This window comes from Gopherus flavomarginatus, chromosome 3 (assembly GCF_025201925.1).
Source record: "Gopherus flavomarginatus isolate rGopFla2 chromosome 3, rGopFla2.mat.asm, whole genome shotgun sequence".
Lineage (NCBI taxonomy): Eukaryota > Metazoa > Chordata > Testudines > Testudinidae > Gopherus > Gopherus flavomarginatus.
Window position 1 is genome coordinate 20,016,069 of NC_066619.1, and position 19,611 is coordinate 20,035,679.

General features: G+C 39.0%; 1 protein-coding gene across 18 annotated transcripts in view; it reads right to left on the minus strand.

Annotated features, from left to right (window-relative positions):
• The window catches only part of TCF4 (transcription factor 4), a 327,533-nt gene that overhangs the window by 43,231 nt on the left and 264,691 nt on the right, over positions 1 to 19,611 (minus strand). For all 18 annotated transcript variants that reach the window (XM_050944685.1, XM_050944689.1, XM_050944686.1 and 15 more), the window contains 3 exons: positions 13,702 to 13,807; positions 9,589 to 9,722; positions 4,866 to 4,998 (listed from right to left, as the gene is read on the minus strand). In XM_050944685.1, the coding sequence (XP_050800642.1) occupies positions 4,866 to 4,998; positions 9,589 to 9,722; positions 13,702 to 13,807 (373 nt within the window). The remainder of the gene's footprint in view (positions 1 to 4,865; positions 4,999 to 9,588; positions 9,723 to 13,701; positions 13,808 to 19,611) is intronic.

Consider the following 19,611-nt stretch of genomic DNA (forward strand, 5'->3'; position numbering starts at 1 on the left):
CCTGCATTATTGTTCTTTTCCTAACAAGCTTATTCCTTTTTCATTCATTAAAATATAAAGTAACTATTGAAAATTTAATATATTACATATAATTAATTACACATTGAAGATATACATGAAGTAGGTTTATTTGATTGTTTTGGTATGCAATGAAATTAGGATGCTTAAACAGCTGGTATGTAACTTGAACTTCTGTAAAGAACCACCACTGGTATCTTAAGTGGTGCCCTACATAGAAAAATGCTATATGAAAAATAAGGAGGTGCTATGCTTTGGGGTGGGATCACAAGAAAAATTCCCCTAAGAATGTGTTTTCCCAGACATTTGGGGAAACAAACATTGGGGCTGATTCATTTATATGTGGATCCAAAACTAAAAGTACTGCCCTTAGCTAGCTGAATAAAACCACACCTGGTCAAGAATGGCTTTTGTTAGAAACCAAACCAAAACAAAGCTCCTCATACAAATAAGACAAGCTCCTGCTCTAAACGGGAAAGCAGGGGGAGAAGACAGGGAATGTTTATCCTTATGGCCCTGTTTTCATCCTTACACTTGCAAGTTCATCTTGATGAATGTATGAGCTTTAGCATGGATATATTTTTCTAATATACACTGGAACTTAAATTAATGCTGGCATTTATTGGTAGTTCCAGTGTATACCTGAGAAGGCCCAAAGCACTCTCTCGCATATATTTAGGCTACATTCACACTATGACCTAGGTGTGTGACTGCCCTGCACCTTTAATTGGGGGGGTGTGGGTGGGGTGTTTGGCTGGCTGGCCGAGTGAATGGAACAGTGCTTTATGGCTAGTGGAGATGTGGCAGGTGGGGATGGGGAGATGAAAACTGCTGCAAAAAGGGGTCAGCATGGTTACTGACTCATCCCCTGGGAATGCAGGTTTAAAAGGGGCAGCACAGTGTCTAAAGCCTTCCTTTTCACATGGACCAAGACTGAAGCAGAAGGACTTAAAAAAGAGGTGTTCATTAAAGGAACGAACGAGGGCCAGTTGGGGACACCTATGATTGGTACAGCAAGGAGCCATCCACCCATTCTTATAGTCCATCTTAACCCTCCTATGAAGCGGGTGGTGGTGGATGGTCAGGTCCCAGCAATGGATTTATTGGAGGGACCCGGAGGGAAAAAGAGGGGGAGCTCGTGGGAGCCCCCCCAGGTATGGTAAGGTCCCAGCAATGGATTCGCTTGAGAGACCTGGATGGTAAAAGCCCCCTTGGTAATTACGGAATAAACATGGGGTTACCTGCACTGCACACTTTCATCTGCTGAGCAGTCCCAGACAGCTAATAATAATGTTGCGGCCTGATTAAACCCATGTCAAATGTCTCCTGTCCTTCTTTCGGCATAGCCAGACAACGATACCCCTGCTCACATACATATACACTACCTCTCATCAAGCTTGTATGAGTATAAACAGCAGTGTAGCTCTGAGCTAGCACAAGTATGGGTACACCAGCAGGGGAATCCTACCCCTAGTTTGTAGTGCAGATTAGCCTTAGTCAAATCAGATTGGGATTGTCAGTACAGGGGCAGAAACATAGTTGCAAAGGTAGCAGAATGACAAGGAGGAGGAATGACGTGTGATGGAAGGAGAGTGAATGGCACAAGTATCTTCACAAAGTTTTCAATTTTAGTGTTTAGTGTTACTGTTGTTGCTAGGTCTCTATAATCATTAACAGGTCCAAATGATGAAAGCATTCTGGACATGGGGATGGTATGAGGCTATCACTGAAATTTAGGGGTGGATGGTTTGTTTGAAATACTTGTTGTCTGGGCTTCGCTGGCTGAAATAGTCAAATGACTCTGAACCTAATAAAGAGTTAGATTCAGTTAGCATGATGGACAAAAATTTGAGTCAGTTCTTATTTTCCCCAAATTAGATTGATTTGAATACAAATATCTATCTCAGAATGCAGACCTAACATGCATGTGAGTTGCTAATAGATTGCTAAGTGACAACACAACTTCACTGGTGTTTCCTTGCCCTGCCAACAGTAAAGGCCATTGCTTAGACTGCTAGGACGTTGGTGCTACTGCAGTTTGAGAGGCTGGCTAGAATGAAGAGATTGATATCTTGGAAATGCTATAGTCCATGGATTTTGACTCTGTTTGAGGAAGGTAGAGCTCCTTTGATACTCTGACCAAGCTTAGGCAGGATGAGGGAGAAAATGGTGGCTTGGAAGCTTAGGACTCCTCTATTTTACAACTGGATTTGAAAATGAGTAGCAAATGTTATTGCTCTAATTTTGAGCTATACTTCTACTTAACATACCTCTGCTAATATAATAAAGAGAATATGAACGACTTTTTCTACCCAGTGACGGATGGATTAATGGTGTGGGTCCCTAACTATTCTGAAGAATATATATATATATAAATATAATTATATATATATACACAATGTAATACTTAACTGCTTAGAAACCTCTCACCAAGTTCCTGTAGGAACAATCCTGTACGGGCAGTGGGACGTACGAGATGATGAAGTAGTTCTTTTCCATTTCTAACTTCTGTGATTCAGACTGAAAATCTTGGATTCTTTGAATAAATTCCCAGGCACCTGTATCTCAATAGCTATAATTAGATCTAGAACCCCAAGTCAATGTAACTGACAGGACACTGGATGCACATCTATAATAAAACATTCCATTAAAGAATCCAGACATCTTACACTAGAATCCAAACTTATAAAATCATGCTCTTTTTGATTGGACAGCACTTAATATGAAGGTAGAATGGAAGTTATAACTTTGTGTAGAAAGAAAACTTAGCTCAACTTGATATTTATAGTTGATGGAGTTCCCAAACTATGAAGTATTAACATTATTGGATAAAATTCATATTCCTCTTGAGCTATGTGACTGTTCATCACTTCACTGGATCTGGAAGCTTTACAATCTCGTAAAAAAAAATAAAATGCAGTATTATGTGACTGCTCTAATAGCAAAATTAATGTGAACCCGAGGTCTCAAGGGGAAACACACACAAAGTTACTACTAGAAAAACTGTATATTGCAATGCATCATGTAATAGAAACGTCATTAGAAGTCAAAGCAGCAAGGAGGATTAATACATGAATCAGACAGGTATTCTGAAGTAATTTTTAGCATATACTGTACTAAATTTATCTTAATAACTGGTTGCTTAAAAATTGCATATCTTTGGTCCTCGGCAATACTATGCATCAGATTAAAAATCATTTCTAGTCAATGTTGTCATGTATTCTATTCAGAAAATTTCTTTTACCCAATGCAGTTAAAAAAAGATCACAAGTCTTCTTCTGAACGCAGTTGATCTTAACTGCACAAGTAATATTAATTACAAAAGTGTCTACATATATGGAATTTACTAGCAATAAATAGTTCTGTTTGCTGTCAAGAATATGTTTTAAGGATACTCAAGCACTTGCTGGTCATTAAATATCACAAAAATCTCTTAGGACCTGATTTTGCTTGGTAGCCCAATGGGACTAGCCACATAGTAAGTACAGCTGGTCAAAAAGCCTGAAAATATTTTGTTGCAAATTTTTAGGGCTTTAGTGCAAAACTGAATTGTCATAAAAAATGTTAGTTGAAATTTTTAAATTTAGAAAATTTTGACCTGCTGCAGTAGTAAATTACTAGTCAATGTGAGTATGGGTGGCCAATTCAGAAACTGTCTGCTTAGGGCCTGAAGACTGGATTCAAAACGAAATATATTCAAATTCCATTCCTCAAATGTTCTGAGCCCCTATATTGTTATCTTTAAGGCTATTACAAAACCCGGCACAGAAGTTCGATGCATTAAATCCTGTGCTATCGGACTCTTTGTGAGATAATGATTTGTGTATGTCATGCTCACAAAAAAGCAAGGAACTCATTGTAAAAGAAGACTTCTCAATGGAATGGGAAGATTGAGCACAGAAATCCTATACTGTAAAGGGATACAATTATCTCAGAGAGTGATAAATGAAGAAGATACTATTACATTTTTCCTTTTTTTAGAGACCTTGAAAAATATGATGCCCATGTGTTAATACTTGAACTCACCCTCCATTCTTACTGCATTAGTCCTGCTTAAAGTCATTTTATACTGAATCATGTGTAATCTGAAACATGTGTCAAACTATGTGTTCCCTAGTTACCAAGTATTTAATTAGCTTTATTTGTTCTTTGTGATACAGGCAAGCCAATATTTCTTTATTTCCTGTATTTAAGTCTGAACCAGAATATGCCAAATATTTAAGAAAGTATACAGATGTATGCTATTAATTTACAGAGTTTGTTACAAAAATATCAGTAACATCAGAAAAGAAGGCTCTCTTCTTATTACACAAACATGCTGCCATCACTGATTTCTACCACACTGTGTGGAAATCAAATAAAAAATTGAAGGGGATGAACATTAAAATATATTGAGTGAATTATCAGTTCACAAGGAACTGTATGCAATTAAAGGGGGAGCTTAATTCAATAAAATTTGACTTCCCATCGACTTCAAAGCCAATAGCATCAGGCGTCTAGTTTGTGTAGTGTCTTCAGTACAAACTTTAAACCAAAGTGCTTTACAGAATTAAATGCTATATTTAGACACTTAAATAACCAAGAGAAAATATTTAAAAATATGAGTAAGGAAGGCAATAGGTCAGGTACCATATATTTATTTAAAACCCATTTCTATTATATTTATAATCTTTCTGGACACATATTGGAAGAAAGTTTTCTTCTAAAGTATCGAATATATTAGGAAATAAATTTAAAAAATTCTTAAAACAGAAAGGTTCAGTAGCAATATACTGCACCAAAGCAGATGAGATGTCAGGAGAGCAATGCTGTATTCATATTCATACGGAGATCTCTCTGCAACTCACCCATTATACTGTCTGTTCCATTAGCAGGTGGCGTGCAGGAAGAAGCATTGTAATGATTTGTACCACTACGGTGGAAAGTGGACATCGGAGGAAGACTGGAATTGATGTCTGCTGAGGAGTGTGATGGGTAGCTCTGTAGCAGAAAGTATAAAAAGTGGAACAATTTAAATAATAAAGCATGAAAGACGGACTGTCTGGATCACTTAATTTAGGATTGTTACAGTATTTCACCTAAAGGAGCAGGTCTTGTTGTCATGTGTATAAAGGAATGAGTAATTTTTTCTACTCAGATATCCATGCAGTAAGGCTCAAAAACTCTGATACTATAGGATGAAATTAAGAAAGAAAATGTATGCTGCATACAAGGAAAAACTTGGTGACAGTAATATCTATTAGTTGGAGAAACAATCTCCTGAAGAAAGTTATAGAATCTGCATTACCTTGTGAAATTTAAAACTAGACCTGACAAAGCACTTGAATATATTCTGCATGGAAACAAGCCATCACCGGGATAGACTAGTTGATCTAATGAGCCAAATTGTCTACCTCTGCTTCTCGGGTATGCACTATAAAGCTGGTGAATCAAAGTATCAAAGACTCCATGGATGATGCATTGATGGCAGGTCTATTTGTGGTCTGTATGTGCAAACAAGCCCTAAGAAAAAGAGGGTATCATTATGCCTTGGTAATCCCTGGTTGCTGCAGTGGCTCCTTGGGGAACAGGGAATAAATTAAAACAACCCCTGGTTCAGGGGAATATAAAAGTAGCATAAAGCCATCTTTGTGCTCTACCTCTATATGGGGTCCTACACCAAGCACAGGACGGCCAAAAATAGGATTTGGGCCACAAAATTGTCTCTCTATTTTTTATTATTCTCTTACTTTTATGGTACTTTTGATACTTAAGTACCAAATACTTGGATTCTGTCTACCTAGAAGTTACAAGGACATAAACACATCATGCAGTTATATAGCCAAAACCTACATTCCTTACGCAGTCAGAACTTCAACTGAGTCTAACAGGGGCTTTGTCTGAGTAAAGACTGAATAAAGATTTCAGGCTTTGACTCACACATAAATCACCCTAGGATAGCAACTCATAGTCCAAGAGGCTAAAGTTAACATGGGTTAAGAGAGTTTGCCACATTGCTCACAAATCAGTAAACAGTGATTGTTTAGGGTAATAGTCTAAATCTGAGTAATGTCATGACCCTTGCTGAGTTCTGTTCCATGACACCCACACAGAAATGCTGCTTCATGATCAGCAAGTAAGATTTTATCATTTCTCAGAGGGAAAAACATCAAAGGGATACTACCAAATAGTTTAGCACAAACATGGGATCTGCCTTAAAATGTATGTAATCTGATGAGGAAATTGTACTCTGCATTCTAAGCAACTATTAAAATAAACAAACAAAAAATATAATTCATGAGAAAACAGAAATAAGAAACAGCAACTATTTATTTGTGCTGTCTGTATTGGCACTGCAGTATCACCAGTTAACTAACAATTCAAGAGATTTTACATATATGTGCAGCTTGAAGTGAAGTTATTCTGGCTTTCCTCAACAGTCTCTGCATATACTAAAAGTGCTGACTTCCCACTTTTGTCCCAGTAGAAATCATATAGGGCACCAATTGAAATACCAATGCCTCCCCTCTTGCTACCTTATGCACAGAAGACCTTGCTCATATAGAAAAGCAGGACAATAAATAATATGGACCCAAGGTTCTGAAGTGCTGAGCACCTGCAACTCACATTGATGTCAATGGGAGCTCCGGGGTCTAGATTCACAAAAGGATTCACATGTGCCTGACAAAGAGGGCATTCACCCATGAAAGCGCATGCTCCAATACATCTGTTAGTCTGTAAGGTGCCACAGGACTCTTTGTTGCTTTTTACAGATCCAGACTAACACAGCTACCCCTCTGATAAAAGGACTTAGGCTCCTAACTGCCACTTTAGGTGCCTAAATCCCAGAATTATATTCCACTGGGATCCATAAAGCCCCTGCTCCACTGCCGCCGAACACAGTAGGTGCCTAACCTAGCTCAGCACCAAACTTTTTGCAGTAAATTTTCCCTAGGTGTTTTATGTTTCTGCCTCTGAGCACGCACACACACTGCTGCTTCACTCTACACATCTGGACAGCTCAGCCCCAGAGAGATGGGAAAATAGGCTCTCCTCTGCATTACTCCCCCACTGGGCCCAATTGTAAGCATGTTCAGAGCTCACTTACCGGTTCAAGCCCCACACAAGAACTGTGAATTAGTAATTTTAAAAGTTACTGGAGCAGGGGGACTGGTTACTGGGGCTGCCCCACTTTATCCAGAGTGGAGCAGCTTCAACAGGACAAACAGAGGGAATATCCTGAGAGGTAGTAGAGTCCTGTTCAAATGCCTTCTCCCACCTCAGGCAAAGAGGGAACTTGAACTGAAGGCCTCCCACATCCCTGGTGAGTGTTCAAACTACTGAGCTAAAAGTCATTGTTCTTCTTCCCTGCCTGCTTCTTGCAAAAATGACTTGAGTCCCATGGGTCAATGGAGGGTTTGCTGATGAGAATCCCAGGGGGAGGCACCTCCCTGCAGCCTGGATTTAGGCACTTATCTCCCTAAGAAGAGTAGGGCTTGAGAAAGAAACCCTCTCTTTGATATCTCCCATTGGCTAGCGTAGGTGGAGTGTCACCTAAGATGTTGGCTTTTGTGATTCCCATTTTGAGGTTCCTATCTCCTTCCACTTATCGTATAAGGGGCCTGAAAGCCTAATTCATGCTTTCTGAATCACAGTGATTTTCTAGACACCTAAAATATATGCTTGGCAAGGCTGCATGTCACCACACCTAATTTTCATAGTGAATCTAGCCCTCGGTGCTCACCATCTCTGACAATTAGGCCAAATAGTAATTCCCAAATAAAAACTACATTTGGAAGGTGTTAAGGTTGAGAGTACCTATCATCGATTTACAGTACAGACCATTATCAAAGACGTTGTAACTATCCCAAAGCCAAGCCTTATCAACCAAAGATTTAACGTTAGGGTTAAACTTGAAAGAAACAAGGCCATTCAAACAACCTTATGTAATGTAATGACACCATGCAAGAACCATACATTTATTATTAACGAATATTAGCGCATGGTCCCAGATTAGATTTTTTTTTTTTGAAAGAAACATTCGATTTTTTTTTTCCTCACTGTTTCACGACAGGGAAGAGTTAGGGTTGTTTCGGTGCCCACATTATGCACATTAAATAGACATGTCTGAGCTTCTATTTTATATTGGTTGTAACTAGGGATTTATTAACCTTGTGAAGTTTGATGTTTTGTGAACTTCTTGAACTACTTTTTTCAGTTCACAAAACTAAATTCACTAATCTGTATTTTAAACCTATGTTTTTTCCCCCTAAAGATAATTCAGTTACAAGAAGAAGTATACCATTTTCTAGCTAAAAAGAAGTCTATGTTAAGTTTTTTGGACAGCCAAACTCCTCCAAAATTTAGCCTAGTTCACCTAAAAACAATATCTATCTTTTCAGTACCCTTGGCTCCTTTTTCATAGTCTCTGATAAGTAAAATCTGAATCTAAACCCAATAATGTGTCTCAGTTGAACCTATGATGGTCACACGGAAATAAATTAGAAAAAAAATTTCTCTCTCGGTAGCTGAGATAATTTACAAGTTTTTGGGGGAAAAGCATCTCTCTTCACCAGTCTTGTCATTTTGCTTTGCCTAGTATACTTTCCCTTGTGTTTCTAATGCAGTGGGAGTTGACAAGATTCTGTTGTTTGTGCACAGCATCAGCTCAGCAATGATGTTAGGGGAATACTCCCAATGTCTGTGCAGTTCTCTTTTTGGTCCAATTAAATATCACAGTCTGAATTAGTCCTACCAAACTGCTTCTGTATTGACAAGGCAATGAAGGAACAGTATGGTGTTCCACTAATATTTATTAAAATATTTAAAAATATTTTTGCAAAATAAGGAATAGACAGAGTCATCTAAAAATTCAGAAATACAAAGGAAGTTGAGGAAAATGTAATATATATAATAATGTGCATACATGTGTCCAAATCTCATGTGTAGTGATGTCCATGTAATAAATATAAAACTATGCTCATTTCACTAGGTAATTAATTTCCACTGAGACTTAAACTAAAGGAACAACCTATGAGAAATGACATCCTTCTTCCTAATCCTCCACCCTGACTTCTTCTCCAGAATTATGTTGGTATATCATGTAGAATGGATAGTGTAAAGTTCTGATATCTTATGATTCTTCAGGGACAGAACCAGGAGTTTTATACTACCTGATAGGAAGATTGGCTGCCAATTTTCCATTGATGCAAGTTATATGCTTCCAGCGCTGATAGATACATAAGACCTTATAATAGAAACAGTTTCCAGAGAAAAACGATTTTAGGTAATTTTAGAGGTTTGCACAATGATAACTAAGGTAACAAGTTTTGCAGATGGATAAATGTATAATCCACTACTTCTCAGATACTTATTTTGTAAAATATGTGGCATGAGATTACACTGTGGGTCAATAAAAACATCTTAATGACATGAGCTTGGTATGGGCACTTTCTTCTCAAGTGGCAAAGCTATGAGTGACTTATGCAGGTCATCCCAAATGAGTATCAATAAACCCTTTGTCCCACATCATGCCGTTATGTATTCTCTCTCTCCATACATGTACTCATGTGCATTAGAAGGTTAACTTACCAAACGGTCATGTGGATGCAGGCTGCAGTAGCTGCTAGACTGTGGAATATGAGAAGAATTGCCCAACATTCCTCCATAACCAGGCTGATTCATCCCACTGGAGGAGCTCCATGGGTCACTGCTGTGATGACCATCTGTAGAAAAGAAAGAAAATGTGGCTTCTCTGAAGGCCATAAATCTTGGTTATATAATTGTTTTGTTTTGTTTTCCTGTAAACTTTAAAATAACTGTCCTAATGGGGCTTGATGCATATGCAATGTATCATTGTGTCGGTTAATTGCTTACATTACAAGACAGCAGTCATAAAAGGAGTGCTGTATATTGTCTTTTTGTCTCCTAAGGGCTACACAAATTTAACATAAAAGCATGCTCTTAATAAAAAATTAAGCTGAACTGAGCAACAGCGAGTAACAGTATCATCTTGAATCATTTCAAGTCAGTCACATAACTCATGCTAAAAGTTTTTCTAAAGTTTTATTCCTGCCATTTTATCACAAGCTTAAATACATATACTTCAAGTTACTACAAATTTCAGCTGGGACAAAATATGAGCTTCAAAATAAAATGAACTATGAGGGTTTAAATCTGAATTTAGAGTGGTCTAACAACTTTTGAATGATGACACTTCCTGCATACAGGTGATCTGGTGTGTCATTAAGAGGTTTTGGTTCTTAGAGAGGTATTACTTCGGCCTTGTCTACACCACAAAGTTGCAGCGCTGGTGAGGGGGTTACAGCGCTGCAACTTAGGAGGTGTACACATCTGCAGGGCATTACCAGTGCTGCAACTCCCTGTTTGCAGCGCTGGCCGTACACCCGGTCAAACCTCGGGTGTAGAGGATCCAGCGCTGGTGATCCAGTGCTGGTCATCAGGTGTAGACACTCACCAGCGTTTTTCTTGACCTCCGTGGAATAAGCAGGTATCCCAGCATACCTGAGGAAGCCTCTCTGGTAATCAAGCAGGTATCCTTCCCCGTGGTTTGCTCTCGCGTTCCCCGAACCCCCCCGCAAGCCGGTCTCCTTCCCCGCGGTTTGCTCTCGCGTTCCCTGAACCCCCCCGCAAGCAGGTCTCCTTCCCCGCGGTGTGCTCTCGCGTTCCCCGAACCCCCCTGCAAGCAGGTCTCCTTTCCCGCGGTTTGCAGGGGGGTTCGGGGAACGCGAGAGCAAACCGCGGGGAAGTAGGTCTCCTTCCCCGCGGTGTGCTCTCGCGTTCCCCGAACCCCCCTGCAAGCAGGTCTCCTTCCCCGCGGTGTGCTCTCGCGTTCCCCGAACCCCCCCGCAAGCAGGTCTCCTTCCCCGCGGTTTGCTCTAGCGTTCCCCGAACCCCCCTGCAAACCGCGGGGAAGGAGACCTGCTTGCAGGGGGGTTTGGGGAACGCGAGAGCAAACCGCGGGGAAGGAGACCTGCTTGCAGGGGGGTTCGGGGAACGCGAGAGCACACCGCGGGGAAGGAGACCTGCTTCCCCGCGGTGGGCTCTCGCGTTCCCCGAATCCCCCTGCAAGCAGGTCTCCTTCCCCGCGGTTTGCTCTCGCGTTCCCCGAACCCCCCTGCAAGCCACCCAACAGCGCTGCAGTGTGGCCACATCTAACACCACTTGCAGCGCTGGTTGCTGTAAGTGTGGCCACTCTGCAGCGCTGGCCCTATACAGCTGTAACAACCAGCGCTGCAAAATTGTAGATGTAGACATACCCTTTCCTCTGCAAATACACAAGCCGTTTTGTATTTCTGCACCAAACATTCCTATGCCTTCTGGGTGACTCAGTTGTGATACAATGAGATACAGGCTACATCTCTGACTTTCAGAAGTTATCACCTAAATCAAGTCAAACACTTAAAGGAGTGCCTAGCCTACTTAACCACACTTTTTACATTTAACTAGATCCTTGGGAGTAAATCTATAATGATCAAGATTTTTTGTTCCTTAATGGAACAGTCTCATAACACTTAACAAAGCCTAATAACCTTCTCATAGGTGTTCTGAATCCCAATTTAGCAGAGATTTATATCACTAACAAATCTCTAACAGATTGTTAAAAAAATTAGAGAAAGGTTAGCCTTCTCTTTTAGTTTCTACAAATGCTTAATTTGTATAGAATTCTTTTGGTTTCCCCTTTATTCAATTCTATAATTGGTTGTTCTGTGAATTTTCACAATTTAAATTTGAGATCACAGGTTCATTGTTTACATCCCACGCCCTCAATTTCTGACTCAACAAGGGAGAGGGCATAGGTCTTTGCAGCATAAACCAATCATCTTCCAGAGAACTGATGGAATGGGACTCTTGGCTACACTGGCGCTTTACAGTGCTGCAAATATCTCGCTCAGGGGTGTGAAAAAACACACCCCTGAGCGCAGCAAGTTACAGCGCTGCAAAGTGTCAGTGCAAACACTGCCCCAGTGCTGGGAGCGCGGCTCCTAGCGCTGTAAGCTATTCCCCACGGGGAGGTGGAGTACCTGCAGTGCTGGGAGAGCTCTCTCCCAGCACTGGAGCCATGACCACACTTGCACTTCAAAGTGCTGACACGGGAGCACTCCTGCAGCAGCGCTTTGGAGTTTCGAGCGTAGCCAAGCCCATATGTTCTCTTATCTTTGTCTCCCTTTGTAATGGTCTCTCTCTCTTGAGGGGTAATACAGAACCACTGCACTACCACTGATTGAGAGGGCTGCATTAAATTCCCTGCTGGGAGTACACAGGTATAAGGCAGAAACAAGTGAGTTTGGGAAGTAGAAAGAGCAGCATCTGATATGGTGACTTGTTGCTTCTAACAGTCAGATGTGGTGGAGCAGCTTACAAACCTTTGACTCCATAAATAGCTGAGATCCAAGCCTGATGAATGCTCTTTTCCTAATCTTAAGGCAACAGCTCAGCCTGTCAGGTGGCTACATCTACTCCAATTTCCTGCTGTGCTTGCTGCACAGCTACTCTGCTAGGCTTCTACCTTTCTTCCTGACTCCAAAACGAAATGTAAAACATAGTGATAGCTATAGGTGCTGGAACGAGGAGTGCTGCCTCATCCCCGGCTTGAAGTGGTTTCCATTATATACAGGATTTACAGTTTGGTTCAATGGCTTTCAGTACTCCCACTATACAAATTGTTCCAGCACTCCTGGTGATAGGACAAAACCAAAATCCTAGATATGAACATCCTTACTTTTATGTTCCCTATCTGTAATATAAACAAACTATAGGTCACAGCAGGAAATACTCCTTTCTGATCACAGTGGCTTAGTCTAGTCACTCAGTGGAAGTGAAGTATAGACCTGTACTCTCCATGTGCCACATTAAAAGTGATGTGAGATGGAATCAGATTTTTTTTTTGGATGCAGACGAGGGACCCCAGGAAATCAGAGTCCCATTTCCACAAACACTTCTGCACATGTTTAGCAGAAAATAGCTGAGAACATATCAAGATGTGCATCAAGTTACGCAGATGCATATTTGTTTACAGAATCATGGCCTGAATCTGGTTCTCAGGCTCTTTGATTATTCCCTAAGTAGGGGAAAACGTGGGTCGTACACTTCTAAAATGATTGTTTCACTGACTCACTCCAGGACTTCTAACTAATAAGTTACTTGAAACTTTATTTCAATGGGTTATAAGTATGAATAATTGCAAGAAATACATTATTAATATACAACAGTGAACGTGTAAAAACTAACATTTTAAAATGAGAGACACTATGTAGTTAATTTAAAAACAGATTTAGAAGTTGCTATAATACAGAATATATATTACATACACACACTTTATGGTGTATACTGTAAATATTATACACTTAATAAATTCTCTCCCTCATACACAGACACAGATTTATACACAAAGTACCCATGCATATTATGAGCATTTAATAAATATATGCATGTACACAAACTCTTTGAAAAGAAAGCCTAAAATAATTCAAATGATCAGAATCTAATAAGTTATTATATTTCATTACAGGATCAAACAAGATGCTCATAGCCACAATGGTCTATGCATTACAGGTCTTCATTTTAAAGGTAACATAACAGCGCACAGGATGATATTCCATGATGTCTCTAATACACGTATGTCAATAAATATATACATGAAATGTATGCACAATATATTTCTCTTTGAAAGTAGCATCTTACCTTGCATGAAGAAGGAGCTAGGAAAAGTGCTGGCTGCTGGTTTTGAGGATGGATAACCTGGTGAATCCCTATTGTAGTCAGCAGTGCTTGCTGACGGGGCATAAACCTAAGGAAAAAGGATTAATTTAGTATGCCTTCAGCAATGACTGAAATATTTCAAGGCATGTTGCTTTAGAAAAGAAGCAGGAATTAAATAATCAAGATTTACCTTGTTCAGTCTAAATCAGTTCCTAACATTACACAATACTTCTTTTGGAATACAAAAATCTCAGCATTTGTGTGAAAAGAAAATAAATTTTAAGCTTCAAAAGAAACGTAGGTCTGACATTTTCCAGCCTTAGACAAGAATATTTGTGAGGTGTTTGTCAAACCATTTCTAGCTGTAAATATACTGTACAACTAACATATGTTGGACCTGGTATCTTACGGAGCTTGAAAGAATTGAGAACATGAAACAATACTGATTTATTATATGAAAGTATGCAGTTTTCACATATTTAAGGACAAAAATGAAAGCAGTGTGGAGAAGTCGAACTCTTTGTTCCCTAAACGCAAAAATGAAATTTAGAAAACAGCACTATCAAGGGCACTGAAAATTATAAACATATCTTGGGATATTAAATTCCCATGTTACTAGGTCTTTGCAGAGCAGCTTGAAAACACTGTTAAAAACCTGGATTTACACAAGACCACCAACACAGCATGTGTGTGCATCGGGGGAAAAAACGTTCTTTTTTATATTATATTTGTGTGTGCAATAAACTTAGTATGTGTGCCAAAAAACTAATTTACTTACATTTGTTTACTAATACACCAGAGAGTTCTGTAACTAGCTTTTTACAAAAATAGTCCTTGTATTTTCTTGTTGTGTTAACCAGAACAACATAAAAGAAAAGAAGTCTGCACTCAGAAGGTATAGTTTAACTTTGAGTTTTCTTTTGCTAAATTTATATATTATATATGTATATTAAATCCTCAATTTTTTGTTTCTGATTAAAAAGTTCCTCTCTCCAGATGGTCAGGAAGACTGAAGCACTGTCATCTTCTTGATGAAAATGGATACCTTCCTGCCTCCATTTTGAAGCAGGCAGCAGATCACAAAATTGGCAGACAGCCTACTCTGAGATTCACAGGTCACAGCGAAGGAAAAGAGAAATCCACCAATAAAATACAACTGCAAGCAATGTTAGAAAAAAATCCCACCTATGCTCATCTGCATCTCACAAACATTACAAGAGAAATCAAATGATTTCTCTCAACAAAATAAACAGAAAACTAAGAGCCACCCTTATGCTGAGTAACTTATTCTGAAAGTTGTCCTGTTGATTTCAGCAAGGCTACCTGATGTGTAAGGGACTACTCTACCTAAGTAAGGTTGGCAGAATCAGGCTCTAAGCACTTCTGCAAGAAGTTTTCTTGTACGTATGTATTTAAATAAGATGCATGCAAACACGTGAAAATACAAAGATTTGTTGAAATTTTTTACACATATTTTCAAACTATCTTGTAGGGTCTTTATGTAAGGTGCACAGTGCACTAAATAATAAAATTAAAAGATAAACTCTATATGCACGTCAGGTTCCCCCTCTCCCCCAATTTAGAGCCTTCACGGTATTGGGTACCCTCAGCTCCTACTGACATCAATTCAGGGCACTCAGCACCTAGCAAAATCATGAGAAACAGAAAAGTATTTAATATCCAGATACTACTTATGTAGTTTCATTCAGCTTACTGTAAGCAAAGTGCCAGTCACAGAATCAGAACACAGTAATATGTTTGAAGATTTCTAGTAAAAGCAAACGGAAACAGTAAGACTACAAACAGAAGAGCACAAACAAATCTAGAGCAAAGGCCTGTCAGCAATAGCCAAAAATCAATTCCCCTGGAACTGCTTAATGTATCTTGTTGATAGTATTAGAGAGTGATAATAAAGAGATGACAGGGATTTTTAGAAGTCCTTGATGTCAGATTTAATGCTAAAACAACTGCTTCAGGTTAAAGACAGATCTGAAGGAGGAATAACAGATGATATACTACAATATAATTACTATATGGTAGCACAGTAATATAATATAAATGTCAGAAAGAAGAAATAACACAGAAGGGAGTTTACTGGTCATTCAACTTATACACTCTTCGGAGACTTCTCACACCTTTAAACAATGTAACCTTTGACCAGTGTATACTGACTGAAAAACACATATATTGGAGAAGGCTTATATAGCTACATTTTTAAAAAATAAGCAACAAATTACAGAGTGATTAATATTAAAATTAAGGTGTATTGCATTGTGGTATTTATCTTTACTATAACTTTCATTATCCCACAAATACTATGATATATTTAACTACTGTGTGTGATTAATAAAGTTTTTAAATGGTGTTCATTTTACAGTACATTAACATAGTTCTGTTGCTTTTTTTAAAGCAGGAGTGGTTAACAGTAGGATGGTTTCTTAAATTACAAGGACATGTGGGAACCAGATAAAGATGTAAGCAATGTTATATAAAGATTCTTTACAGTTTGAAATAGATTCTTCAATGCCTATCTCCCTCCACCCATCCAGTTACATCGCTCTACAACTTTTTCCTACACCTTTGACTTTACTTATTTAAAAAGGGTAGGTGCTACTGGATTTATAAAATCTTTCCTTTTGTGAATGTCGTGCTCATGAAAGGTGCTAGATGAACAGTTCTGGAGTCTGAACGCATCTAGCCACTGCACATGTGAGGGACACTGCACACTTCCTCACACTGCCTTGCCAACATGCTTCAATGCTGACCTGGAAGCACCAGTCTCGCCGTTCAGTTTCACGCTTAATCAGTCTGTGGCTTTTCTGCTGAATCTGTGAACAAGTAGGCCAGTTAGGAACTGGAATAGGACCACTAACTGCTTTCACATAACCCACTAAACAGCTATCAGCTAGCTACTCTGGCCCAAGCTGACTTTTGCAGAAAGGCTGACCTTTGAAAAAGAGGAGTTTTCTCTTTGTAACTCCCTTACCTGCCTTGTCATCTTTGTGTTACTCCTCGACCTTCCGACTGAATGTAGCTCTAATTCAATGTTACTATTCAGGAGAGGACAATGATAGCAATGCAGCTCTGCAGAAGCAGTAAGCATGGAACCCTTTGTACTTAAGTAAACAAAAGACCAATCTATAAAGAGTGGACTATTTTTATCTCTGCTAGTAAGAGATAAAAGATTGATCTGCTGCAATTAAAAGGTGCCATTTCTCCCCTAATTGGTGGACTAAAGTCTGCAAGAAAATAGCCCCACATTTAAAGCCAAAGATCTCTATGCCAGAGGTTAGCATAGTTTTCAGGGAAGAAACAAATCAAAATGAAGTATTTTATACTTTTAAGAGTAAAATCAAATGCAATTTCATTTCTATTTTAGAACATTTTGTATATATCACATATTGTACCTTAACTTGCAGGGAGAAGCATTCTGAAGAATTAACTATAATCTAAAGTGGAAGCCTTTTTACCAATCAGATATTTTCACATCTCTTCTTCCTTCATTTTACTTGTTCTGGCTTCCCAGCTTCCCCATCTCATTGTTCCCCTTCTTATGTTCCTCCCTTTCCAGCACCTCTCATGACCTCCCCTTCTCTGCTGAGCTACTTCCACTGCTTCCCTTATGTTCTTCTCTGTGTGCCAGCAGCAACAAAGTAAAACTTGCTAAATCCTGATCTGACCTCTGAGGCTGCCAGTGCATCAAATGGAATGGAGTAGGAAAGCAAAACACCACAGAACTGAGGGAACCAGCACAAGAACCTAAATTTAGAAAGTTCTTCCAACACATGTGGTCTTGTAAATCTGATGTGTTTTGTGTGAACCTTAGGCAACAGAAGACCTGAAGATTTCCTGTTAATGAAAGTTTTACAATATACGATGAAACTCAAAGCCATGAAATGGCAAAAAAACCTTAGTGCAGCAAATTCAGAGGCAGTGTACAAAGTGGTGTAAATAAATAGCACTGCACAAGAGGAGTGTGGTATGAAATACAACTAAACACATCCTTCTGTTTCCACTGTAATTTACACCTGCCAAAGTTCAATGTGGATTCACTTGACTTTCCTTGGACTTACTTCTCCACATGTACCATACACCGCTTTACACATCAGCTCTGAATTTGGTCCAATATGTATGTTTACAAAATTGATTTTATAAAAATGACAAATAAATATCTCTTTTTTAGGGTAATTAAAAATAGAACGAAGATACGTTAAAACAAAATGCTCCATGTGTATTCCAGCTTTTCCCCCCTCACATCACCTTGTCTTGGCTCATCTGCTCATGCCGATAATTATTTCAAACTACATTTCAAAGATGTAGCTTTATTTAAAAAAAGTTAAAACAGAAGCAACAGATTCACGAGTCTTCTTTAATAAATATGAAAAGTACTGCATTGTAACTGTATTATCAAACGCTCCTGAGGGAAATGAATACATATATATATACATACACACACATTCATTTGATTGACTTATTCACTAATTTGTGCCTGTGATTCACTTCATTATTTGCTAACAATACAAATCACAAAACTACAAAGTCAAATTTTTAAATGTGGGTGCACAAATTGGAACCACAAAATCCCCCTGCAAAATCCCATTTGTGCACACAAGTTGACCAACTGCTTATGCTGATGGTTCCTTTTGCCCACAACTCCAGGTTTTGTAGGTGAAACTTCTGGGTAGAATTTTCACTTAGGATTTGTCTACATGGTGGGATAATGCACACTAAGAAACTGTGATTTCTAAAGGGCACTAATGCGTAGCTCATTAATTGGTCCATGTAGATCCTGCTGGTGCTCACTGAAGGTTCCTGAGCATTACATTTACACACATCAGGGAACTTTCAGTGAGCATCAGCAGGATCTTCATGGACCAACTAATGAGCTACACCTTGATGCCCTTTAGAAACTGCAACCCCACAGTATACATTACCCCACCAGGTAGACAAGCCCTTAGCTGTTTTTGAAAATTTTACCAACTATACCGTGTCCAACAGCATGATATGTACATGTAAGTAGCTGAACAAAATAATTAGTATATTACCTCTGAATAGTACACTATAAGTATACTATAGATACTAGTATACTTATACTGTAAGTATACTATAGATACACATGTGCAGATGAAATATATACATATATACACAGACATGTACATACACAATACAATTTATACATGTAGCATATACAAATTTATATGTAGCCAGGTAGTACATCCTCCTTTATCTGAACCACAAAACAATTCTCAAATGTCTTTAATTCAAAAATAAATTCAGTTCAATTAAACAAGCAGGCTTAGATATTACTGTGTAGACTATAAGTCATGCTCCACAGGACTTTTTATGCATTTTCAAATATCATTGTGATTAAAACTAATAGTAAATTTAATCTGACTCACTACGGTGCTGGTATTAGCATTTAAGTTACTTCTGAAGCTGATCTTTACTATGCTTCCTGGCCTAAAGCTTCAACCACTACTTTATTTGAACACTTGTATTTCTCCTGGTCCTGGCACTAAGTTAGCAGACTCTGTACATCTGCTATTACTTTTGAGATGGTGCATCACAGAAAGGCCCTCTGACAGACACCTGAGCAACCTGACCATATCTGAATATGTGCCAACATATAATTCTTCCAAATTTGGACCAGATGAAACGTTCCTTTTTTCTGGTTCCATTTGTCCTACTGCAAGTCCATTTGGGAGCTGGCTCCATAACCAGGATTAAGGATGGTACTATAAGCATCTAACAGATGGAGGGTGAATTTAATCTTTCTTGAACCCACAAACAGAACCCGAGTAAAGAGTGTGAGGGACTAAATTCATTATCCCAAACCACTGCCATGGTGTTGGGTGAGCTTTACAACTCTTCCATGGCCACTTTTTGCAGGAG